The sequence below is a fragment of the Lutjanus erythropterus genome, chromosome 3 (genome assembly GCF_056507025.1).
Source record: "Lutjanus erythropterus isolate fLutEry1 chromosome 3, fLutEry1.hap2, whole genome shotgun sequence".
Classification (NCBI taxonomy): Eukaryota; Metazoa; Chordata; class Actinopteri; order Lutjaniformes; family Lutjanidae; genus Lutjanus; species Lutjanus erythropterus.
Window position 1 is genome coordinate 5,022,594 of NC_139319.1, and position 11,903 is coordinate 5,034,496.

At 40.2% G+C, this 11,903-nt stretch overlaps 1 protein-coding gene across 1 annotated transcript; it reads right to left on the bottom strand.

The window, feature by feature from the left end:
* On the bottom strand, nucleotides 1–1,607 carry ier2b (immediate early response 2b). Its single transcript, XM_084714769.1, has one exon. The coding sequence runs from the start codon at nucleotides 1,413–1,415 to the stop codon at nucleotides 852–854; it is 564 nt and encodes a 187-aa protein (XP_084570895.1). The 5' UTR covers nucleotides 1,416–1,607; the 3' UTR covers nucleotides 1–851.
* Nucleotides 1,608–11,903: the final 10,296 nt, after the last annotated feature.

The following is an 11,903-nucleotide window of genomic DNA, read 5'->3' on the forward strand; positions in this document are numbered from 1 at the left end:
TACAGTTTCACCGTGTTTATTACAAACATTTACACCATTAATCAACTCATACAAGTAAAAAGCAGCTTGGAATGTGAGGTATTTTTTCACAGTTCAGACTTGAACAACAACATAAAAACACAAAAAGGTTGGATTAGTCGGCTTGCAACACCATATGGACAGCCTGATTCTTTTTTTTTCCAAAGCACCATGTGAACACAGTATACAGGACAGTTCCCCAAGCAGTAGTATTGATTTATCAAAGTCCACAGCAGCAGTTGAATGTGTGTGTGTGTAAGTGTGTGTGTGTGGCAGTGAGTCTGCCTCAGCTGTCCTTCCTCTTTCAGTGTTTGAGTCTGAGATCCCGGCACAAAGGCAGGAAATTCCCTGAAGTCCTGGCTGTGTGTCTGTGTGTGTGAGTGTGTGTGTTGGTCTGTGGTCACCCGTTCACCAGTTTCTTCTTCTCTGACTGACTCACATCACTCACTGCTGATTCACACATACACACACTTTGAGTCAGCAGCAGTCACTTGTTTAGACTCATTTTTACTGAAGGTGAATCACCGGGAAACAAAAAAGCAGTCAGTTCCCCCTTCAGTTTCTTCCTCAAACTTTCCGGCCTGTTTCAGCTTCTTCTCCTTCTTCTTCGCTGTTGTTGATCTCCGTGGGGGCTTTAATCAGCCCGGCAGGCACGCTCAGATCGGCCGGAGAGCTCGCACCATGGCCCCGGTAATCCCTTTGTCCCGGGACCGCCGATGTAGGTCAGCTCCTTGGTGCGCCAAGGGATCAAACCACCCTTATAGGCTAAACGAGGAGTTGAGAATCACTCCGCTCCAAAGTCCCATTGGAGGCTATTTTCTCCCTCCATCTGTTCAGAAGGCAGGTATAACCCGATTTAGGGACAAAGCGGTCAGGGAGTCCCCGGCCGCGGCGCGACAGCTGCCCAGCGGGGCCGCATACCTCTCCTCCCCGGGCTCCAGCCTCGCCCTCTTGCTGGGAAGGAAGTCAGGCGCCGCCGACGCCTTGCCCCGGCGTTTCCTGGACTGCCTCGCCGGGCTCAGGTTCTCTTTGTCCTCTGTCATTTCACTGTCACTGTCCTCCTCCGCGCTGTCCGGGTCCTCTGAGGGAGGCTCGGCGGAGTTCAGAGCCGGCTGGGGCTCAGGGTGAGCGGGTTCGGGCAGCCCGGTGTCTTCCCCCTGGTTGGAGCCGGTGGTGTCCATCGGCTCCTCTTGGGTTGGCTGCGCGCCGCTTGGCACCTCGCACTCCCGGGAAGAGTGGTAGATGTCCCGGGCAGACCTCATGACCATGGAGAGCAGGAGGCTCCGGTGGAGTCTCAGCCCCCCTCTCTGGGTCCTGGAGGCGTACAGCTTGCTTATCGACACGGCCAGGATCCGTCTGGCTTCGGCGTTGACTTCCATAGCGGTTGTGGCACTCATTGTTCTTTTTTTATGCGTAATTACGCACGGTTAGTTTGGCACTACTTTTACCAAAAGCCTCAACAATGAGACGAGCTTTATCTGTCCTGAGTTAGACTTAAGTTTCTAGTTTGTGGTAATTGTCTGTCTCAGCTCGGACTTCAGCTGTTCACCAGTTGTTGTACTCAGAGAAATGAGAGCGTGCAAGGCGCAGGGTGGCGTTTTATTTCCTCTTTGACGTAACGTGGACTTCATTCCTCAGTAAGTGACAAACAGGCGCCGCCCACACCTGCTGCGAACACACACACAGACACACACACACACACACACACACACACACACCATCTGTTCCGTCTACCGGTTTGTTCTCACAGCTGATTTTTTTATTATTTCGATTTCTGCCTCTGCTGCCATTCATTTCTCGCTGCCGCAGCTGTAAGATACAAGTCTGATTTATTAGATTCGAACCGTGAAGCTTAAATTTTATATTTTATCATCATCTCTCCCTCAAAATCAGCCTCTTTTTCTATATATATAAACATGAAGGAAGAGTTTTTATGGTTATATGGCTTAATTGGCTCTAATATACATCTCAATGCACAAATTACTGTAAATATCCTCTTACAGGCTATTAATACCATAAAATATAGTCAAGATAATCATAAGGAAAGAAAAGGGCGAAATGTTTATGACACATTATGTTCCAGGAAAAGCAAAAAGGAGGCTTTTCAATTAGGGCCTGACCAATGATGGTTTGGGCGGATGTCGACATTAATGAGTAAAACAAGTATCAGTATATCAATACATCGGCCAATATTCTTTATTTACGTAAATATATAATCAAAAATGACACCAGGACGCTGAAGTCAAATTTAACTGTTATTTTGGAATTTAGGATTTAAAAAACACAAATAGACTTGACCTGAATTAAGAAAAAAAATCAAATATACACAAAAGGGTGTCTATAAGACAAAAAAAAGAATATAATCTCAAAATAAAATACAGACAATCTGCATTTTATTCTGTAAATATACTTCATTAGCTAAAAACAATAAAACACGAGCTTAGTCTATAAGAGATAATCTGTTTGATAAATTCTGAATCAAAATTGAATCAGGATCGGCTTTATTGTAAAAATGTGTGCACATAGACAAGGAATTTACGTTTTTTACGTTGCTTTAAATGTAATTTACACAGGAATAAAATACATTAACAGCTAAAAACAAAAACAAAGCTGGTCAAATAAATGTAAACAGTAAAAATTAGTTATATGTTGGATGGCCGTGTTTATTTATTATTATAGATTTTATTTTATAAAAGAAAGATTATATGAGAGATTGCCCACAATAAAGTCACATTTCTGTGTTAAAACGGACTTTCACACAAGAGGAGGAAGTGTTTGGCAGATTTGCTGCGCAGTGTTTGAGGAAGTGTTTTGAAGTTATCGACTGTCGGCTGAATATCAGAATGAGATCCAGTTCAGTTCAGTAAGAGTGAGATTATGTCAGTCACTGTTTACATTCTGGTAACATTAAAAAAAAAAAAACCCAGCCAGCAGTTCGAAGAATTTACGTGGGAGCGAGAAAACGTGTCACTAGTTTCTCGGGAGTTTCTGAAGCTCTCTCTCACACACACACCACGTCACTCACTCGCGCTCTCAGCTTCCATATATGGTCCATCCGGTAGTAAAACCCCGTGGGGACGCGCACAGTGGAAAAGCCATGACGCGAACGCGCAACCGCAGCCCTCCTCCCCTCCCCCCTCTCTCTCGCTGTACCCGTGCACAGCGGTGATGTCGTCATCTCTGCTCCATATATGGAGTTGTCACCGGTGTAAATTAGGTTACTAAGCAGCGGCACGGCTGAGGTCAAACGGCAGGCGGCTGTCAGTCCTTTGCACCGTGATGATGCTTTCAAGTGCCGTTGGAAATATAAGCATTTTAGATTGACAATCAAAGGAGGGTGCAAAGACTGCAATCAGATAGTGAGTTTAATTGTAAGCGCAAAAATAGTGACCATATTTAAAGTGCAATAATATCAACAACAACAACAATTATTATCAGAATTCTAATAATAATTGCACTACTTTTTTTGCACATTATTTTATTTTGCACACTGGTCCAGTGAAAACCTAACTTTTGATTTATTTGCTCTTTCTTTTTTAACCGTGATGACTAGCTTTATTACTTTTATTTAAAGCACAGAAAATAGTGATGATCCTGAATAATAATTATTATTGTCATTATCATAATCATAATAATGCACTGGTGCTTTTGCACAGTCCTTTATTTGTGTACTGGTACAGTGTGAACTTGCATTTATTTTCCATTTAATTATTTTCTCACCATAATGATGCTTTCAAGTGCTGCTGGAAATATAATGACAACCAGAAAAGGGGGCACATTCTTTATCCAGGCTGTACTTTATTACTTTTAATAATGTAAAATATTTTAAATGCAAAGAATCGTGGACACATAAATAAGATTGTCAGATGTTAAAAAGGGCACACTAGAAATGGATGAAACGATATTCTGTCAAATCCATATGTTTGCAGATGATAAAAAAGACAGCAACTCTTTTTATTTGAAGGCCTAAAAATGCCCATCACCACAATATCCAAGTGTGAATTAAAGATAGCAACTTATGAATTCCTCATTCAGAAATAATCGGACCTTGTGGTTAAAAATAGCATAAGGAAGTGTGTGAAAATAAACACAGAGGACTTTACTCAACCAATTTCCATAATTTAAGGCAAATGAAATGATGTCATTTTGATCGAGCGCACTTTTTACAGCCATGACTAAACTGCGCCTTTCATAAGATGCTGGATCACTTTTCATTCAGAGTGTAAATTACACTTGTTATCAGTAACACTGGCAGTCACCGCCCTGAGTTGTCTGATGCTGTAAAAACATGCGAGCTGTAACTATGGAAACCTTTCCCAGCGCTACTCTTTCCCTGCCCACATGACGTGAACATGGCATCAGAAACACTAACACTATAATGGATACCAAATGTCTCACTGTAACTGCAATTATACCAAGATGTTACAACACATCTGTCAGTGACTACGGTTTAGAGTTGAAAAAAAGTGACCTACTGCCCCAAAAAGTCACTCTTTTACTGCGTCTAAAAATGTTATAATACAGAAAATATTTAAAATCAGATTGCAGGTAGGAAGTTTTAACTTTATATGCATATTTAAATGCATTGCAGTGCATTATAATCTCACAAAAATCCAAGATGCTGAATATAGATATTGAGCTTCAATCAAAACTGTAATTTTGGGCATGAGGAAAAGCATCCATACATTAAACTTACATGCTACTTGGAAGGATACAAAGGAGAATTTCCACTGTACTCGCTCATCATATTTTGGCATTAAAAAGGAGAAATTGTGATACATTAACTGACCTCCTGTTACTGGTATGTGTTGCAAATTTTAAACAGACCATCTTGCAGCCAAGTTTGCACTTTAACCGCCCGTCAGATGAGCAGCTCCATAAGCCGAGCGCTTATTAGGTCATGAAAACAACCAAACATGACTTCACGTCAGGTCTGCACCCGACTGGTCGCTATGGTGACAGTGTTATGTGTGATTATACTTGCACTGCCTCTGCCTGAGGCCAAATGGGCGGCGGAGTGTGTGACTGCCTGTGTGTGTGTGTGTGTGTGTGTGTGTGTGTGCAGACCGGAGGGTGGGGCCTTGCTTTTTCAAAGTATTTCCCTCTATAGTATATAAACACTGGTTGGTAGGACTGGGAAGTGACCCAGTTGCCAAAATATGACCTTTTACAGACAGAAAGCATGGAAACTGTTGCCACAATTAACATTACATAACGGTAAAGATGGATAAGATTATTAACAACTTCTGACACTCTGTGTCTGTGACTACTATGTTGGTTGGCTGTGTGTTTAACTTCCTTCAAAAAGATTTTAAAATATCATAACACTGTGTTTGCAAGTTTTAGCTCCTTCACAAATTACGCATCTTTCTTTCTTCACTAATCATATTTTAATTCAGGCTGTGAATTTTTAGAGGTTTGGATGTATTTTTCTGATCGTTGCAGGTGGCCCATGATTTCCATTCATTTATGCGAGGTTGAAAATCAATTGACAGATTCGTGAAAATTGCCTAATCTTAATCGTGAACATCAAGTCTAAGTTATATGTCGGTGTTGCATTAGTCTGCAGTTTGAAGCTGCTCTTTCTATATTATAAGCTGATTAAATTTCTAAGCATTATGCAAAAGGAAAGCTCATAGTTACAAACCAAAAATCACTCGACTCTTCATCACTTTGGAGGATTTTAGCATCTTTCAGCTCCTTGTTTAGGTTTTACAGCAAACTAATTTACTGTTTTGGTTCATTCTCACTGATCTCATCAGCCTCGTTTCCAGACAAACAGCAGTTTTCAGTGAAAAAGCTGTAAAATTCTCTATATGCTGCACACATCAAACAGTAGCCATTACAACAGATATTTCCCTCAGAAGTTGGAGGAGACCAAAACAGAGCTAAAAAGTCTGTGTATAAATAGGCCGATGTCTGCTAAGATGTTTGCTATATTAACTTTTAAAGGTGATGACACCTTTTTCTTTCTTTTGTTCTGTTGTTTTTTTTTTTTTTACAATCTTCCCTGAGGGAACATGCTGCAATTTTACAAAACCCTTCGCTTGAGGAAAAATGTGATATTGATATTGCTGGTATAGCCTGTAAGTCTCTCTTCTCTTACAGTCTCCCTTATGTTCCTTGTATGTATTCTATGTATCCTAACATGTAAAACTGTCTTATGTGAAACGGCATGTGCTGCCGCCTTGACCAGGACTCTGGAGGAAGAGATGTAGTATCTCAATGGGACCTTCTTGGCTAAATAAAGGATAAATAAAATACCTATCAAAGTTGAAAAGGTAGCACATGTCAAGTCTTCAAGGCAAGGAAGACAAAATACTCACATTTGACTTATTTTATTTGGCCCACATCACAATAAACACACTTATTTTGGCACAAAACCCTCACCGGAGCGTTTGCAGTAGACTTGAGATGCACTACCTTTTCAATGTTTTTTTGGAATATGCTCGCTGGATTTCTGGTCTAGCACTTCACTGAGAACCCCGATGTTGAAGCTTCTTTTCTAAATTCAGCCTCTAAATGTTATTTACACCTCGTTGCATTGCTCCCAAGCATTTAAGTTTAAGATAAGATTGGATTGAAAAGTCTGCACTGCATTTCCTTATTTTTCTATTTAAAGTCTAACAGAAAAGAAAAAAAAAGTCAAACCTGATATTCACTAAGATGGATTGCCCGACTGAAGCAAGCTTCCAAAGTCTGCAAATAGATATTCATGATATGAAAATAACTGGAAACCAGTGGGTGCCTAGAATCACAGGAAAAATACTTGTCATGCCAACACAATTTTAAAACACGTCTTTTGTAAACTGTCTAAAACATGTAAAATCCCTGGTATGGCCCTTTAACAAAGTTTGATGAATAAACATAATTGACCAAATATGCTGACACAAGAATGTGACACTGTCCCTCAATTTTTATTTTAAATTTGTACATTTTAACAGGTTTTAATGTTTTAATGGATTCCTAACAGTATGTAAGAGGTTTTAGAAGACGTGTTTAGTCTCGGCTGGTGGTTAAAGTGGTCCATTCTGTTCAGTTGTGCTGCCGGCATGTGACGCACAGCCTGATGTTTGTTGTGGTTCTCAGTTGCATCATTCATTATCGATTAAAGTCGTGACGTGTCGTTTCTCCTCCTCCTTCTGCACAGCAGCTTCATGCTACCTCAGCTCTAAAACCAAGAAGTAACGGCTATCATTTTTATCAACCTTTTCATTATTTAGCAGCCAGGTGTATTTGTGACTTGCAAACATAAAAGTGGGTCATCCTTACAGAGAGCACCTGAAGGCATCATCAGGGAATGGGTCAGGGTGTCTATTTATAGACTAGATATTTCTCTGACTGCTTCCCTGTGCTCGATGACTCCCAGCCAGTTTCTTTTGTTTTGGCAGAGCTACGTGGTTCGTTTCAGACTCTGTTTTGTTCCAGCGGAGATTTTTCGTGCTACATGACCGTGTTTTAAAATGACTCAGATTTTCCACTGAGGCAGATCTGCATTCAGCTGAGCTGGACAGTATATGAGCAGTACAGATCATAAATCTAGTCATGCAGCGAGTGGAACATAACTTTATGGGTTGCAAAAATAACTCTCGACTTGTACCTCATCGAGTATTTTTCTTTTTAAATATCTGAATTTAAGGTCTAAGAATAGACTGAGCAGATTTAGAAACTGTAAAATGCTTTTTGGGTTATATCAGTAAAACTGACTTGACCTGTTTGCCATCATGTCACACTGTTTGTTTGCTTTCATGTCTTCTGATGAAACCTGAGTGATGAGTTGTGAGCTGCACATCCCATGATTGTAATGAAGAGCATCAGGTGATTCGCCTGCAGGTTGTTTCCACATTTCTGTTTTAATACTGGCACATTAATTATTGTGTGTGTGTGTGTGTGTGTGCGCGCGCGCATTATCAACGGTGCTAAAGCTTGTCCACAGCTTCTCACACTAGTGAACTCATTAGCCTTTTTGTGTGCACATTTATGATTGTGTGCTGAAGGAGCACATGTGGCTGCGGCCAATTTTTATAAAACCTATATATAACCTATACTGACGGCTTGACCGCTCATTTCTCTTAAGTGGCTGGTGAGCCATGAGTCATCAACAGCTGCCAGGCTGTAAACAAGGCTTACCTACTATCAGTGTTGGAGTAGCCAATTACATATTACTAGTCTCATGTAATAAAATTAGAAAACTAAACAAGTAGCCAGGCAACTCAAAAGGAACATTTGGATATAAGACCTGGGTAATCACTAAGATTTTTTAATGATTTTTTTCCCAGTAACTGTACTGGTATTTACATGTGTCTAGTTACATGTAAGTAGTTACTCTCCACCTCTGCTTGTAGACATTTGTGGGAAATGTTGTCGTAATTAGCAAACGAATTCTTGAGTTATGGTCAAAAACATGTTTTGTCGGGTCATTGTGACCTTTAACCTTTGATCATCAAAATTGAATCATCTCAGCCAAGAGGAGGTTTGTGCTGAATCTGAAGAAAGAAGAAGCTTTTCTGAGATATCATGTTCACAAGAATTAGAGTGGGCCCTGATGGGACAGAATTTAAACAGTAGTGATTTGTGCAAAGTTCAAAGACTTTCCTTTAAGGTGTTCCTTTTTCTTTTTTTTACTTGAACCTGATTGGGATTTTTTAACGGGCAGAAAAAAAAGACACCATATTTCACTCACATACCAACTCATGCACCTATACAAGGTGAAAAATCTAATCAAATAAAAACAGAATAAAAGAAAATAACGGTCTATGTGTTGCTCAGTAAGATAAGTCTTGAAGACAAGCTAAACAAAATATATTTCAAGCCCTGTTCATCAAGTAATTGATTCTGAGGGTGGTAGGTATTTTATGAATAACATGGTCGGTTGTTGCTCCTCGTTGTAAAGTTCAGAGAGGCTGGATTCAGCTCCCTGTATGGAAATCATCTCCAGGAATGTTTGAAGCCGCAGCCCCTCTTCCAGCTGATCCGCATTCCTGAAGGTGGACCTGAGATAATGTGTTCACAAGAATGGGATGACACAATAACATAAGCTTCTGGCCACAGCTGTCGCTGGCGTGGAGCCCTAAAAAAAAAATCCTTCAGCATACGCTCATGAATGTACACAAAAAAAATGTTAGGCCGACGGGTCCGGTAGAATTTGAGATTAGCTGCGGACAAGATGCAGGTCACACACGCGAATCCCTCCAGGCTTACGACTAGTGGAGGATAATACACGTAACTGTAATCCGTTACAGTTATTGAGAAAAATATGCAATTAAATTACAGCTACTAATCAAAATGTTGGTGATTACAAAGGGATTACATCCAGAGATCTCCACTCTACTGCATGACCTCCTCTAGTTCATATTCAAATTACAGAAAAACAGCTGACAGAGTGAATGTGGGGCTTTCAGGTTCCTGGAAGTCCTGATCTGGACAAACTCTCTTCAATTAAGTCAAAACCTCTGTGACAGAGTTAGTGGAAAATGTTTTTTAATTTTGAGAGAAACTTAAGGTAATGGTTTCATTTTTGTTGTTAAAAAAAGCTTTTGTCGAATTACATTTCTGATTCCTTCAGTGTGTGTGTGTGATTGTGTGTGGGTGCGTGTCAAGGCTGACATTTATGGCTGTGAATTTTCACAGGACAGGAAGAGAGGAAGTGGAGTGAAGGAGGAGAAGAGGGGAGGAAACAGGATGAAGACAGGAAGGCAGGAGTTCAACAGGACAGGGTGGGATTGAGAAAAAAAAAAGTCCCTCAGGAATCGAGACAAATGGGTGGGACAGGAAGGAAAACATGCGGGGACGATTTGCTGAGGATGCAGTTTTCTTTTTTTCCAACAGCGCTTTACATTGATCCGGTCTGTCCATCTCGACAGGTCGTTCATTTTTAATGAGGGCGCAGAAGACTCATCAGCCTCTGTTAGATTTACTCTCCTGTGATTGACAGAGATAAAATCTTAACTGTAAAGAAGTTTGCAGGTTTATTTTAAGAAATGTTTTGTAGCCTTTGCATTTAATTACATAATTTTGTTAGAAAACTCATCACCAAAGACTTACATACATATAGGCAATGTGGAGAAATTGTGACATAATTTTCAGATTGTGTCTGTGGCTATAAACCATTTCAATTTATTACTGATGCCTCTGTATGATCTACATGAGCAAACTAGAGCATCCACGAGAAGACTGGCTATCATGATTATTCTTAATACCTGCCATCGGCTCAGATTCTCCATGAAATCAGATGAAACGGACCTGTCATTTTCCCAGGCAAAGTTACACTAAGTTGTACATTAGCCAGTTAAAAACAAGCAAGACAAGATTTTTTTTTGGTATTTTTATTTTTGACATTGTGGTTATTACCACAAAAATAAATTAAATACAATGCAGAGCTCCTAATGTCTGACACATACTCTTATACTTGGGGTTTTTGTGCATCTGGCTCATGCTCCAACTTTCAACTGCATCTCACCATCTTCTTAAACAGACAGTTTCTTCCATTTTCAGTGAGTGAGAAAAATCTGTCCATTGATCTTTGTGATAATGATAGTGGAAACACTACCGCTTTTGTCCACAGGGGCCTCCAAAATCAATAAAAAGAAATGTTCCTTGTAGTAGCTTTAAAATTAAACACATGATATGCAACATTTTCCTAAAAACAACAACAAAAAAAACAATGCATATGCTCATATAAACATAATCCCTTTCACTTACGACCCACTATAAATGTGTGGTGGGTGTATCTGCAGTATTTCCGTATTCTCTCAGTATTTTGTTGTGTGCAAGACATGTTACCAAACCAAAATGCTGATGTTGTGGGAATGAGACCCTACGATCAACTGTCTTTCTGGTGCGTTTATGAACAATCCGAACAAACTGATTCTGCCTTTAAGATATAGGCAGATATTCAGAGGTCTGGAACCAGGCTAGAAGACACTACAAATTTAGTACAATATATAATCAATGTAGTAAGCTGGGCATCATATTTCTGCTCACATTAGTTGAATAGGGCAAGAAAAATTATACTGTGTTTTATATGATCATATTTTATGTATTATAGGGGCATCCAAGAAGACACATACTTTTACTGCTGATGTTCATTTCTGTCCTCTCTGCTTGGCAACTCCACTGTATCTAGAGTCAGTTGTCTGTTTCTTTTGGTTTGTATCCATCTGAAGATGGATACAAAGAGTTAAATGCAGTTCATAGCTTTTGATCTGTATAAACTCCTGCAATTTACTGCAGACGCAGGCAGTGATTGCATAGACGTCACCATGGCAACTAATCTTGTGCAGATGTGTAGCCCTCTGGTATAACTCCTCTTCTGCCCCAGCAAGTCAGTTTCTACAAACTTACAGCGATTATTTCCCCTCCTTTAATACTGAAACGTCAACTTTAATCATCTTCAAACTATTAGCCTGCAAAAACGTAAACGTAGATTTGATTGATGGAGGCTACGTTTTCCCTTTGGCCAACTTTTACGAACTGGGATAAGAAAGAAAGGATATGCAGTAGAATAATGCAACAAATCCGTGTTGATATTTTCATAGGCTAGTGTCGTAGATGACCATAACTTTGGAATAACTGAGTCACTACGTGATACAAACGACACAGATTGCCAAGTGTCATGACATACCTTTTGAGCGGCTGTGTACAGAAGGGAACCCAATGTTTGTGAACTCTCGCGAGATTTGGAGTCGTTGTCGCTTCATTGTGCATATTGCACATACCATTTATGGTTTTTATTGTGGCGACGCTGCGTTTGAAATACCGGTGGGGTTAGGGACAAAAATGTCTGATTAGGGTCGGGGAAAGATAAGAGTTCTTGTTAAAACCATCAGTCTCGCGAGAGTTAGACGTGTCCGAGGTTCCCTTCTAGACGGCCCCTGTGGTCTTCC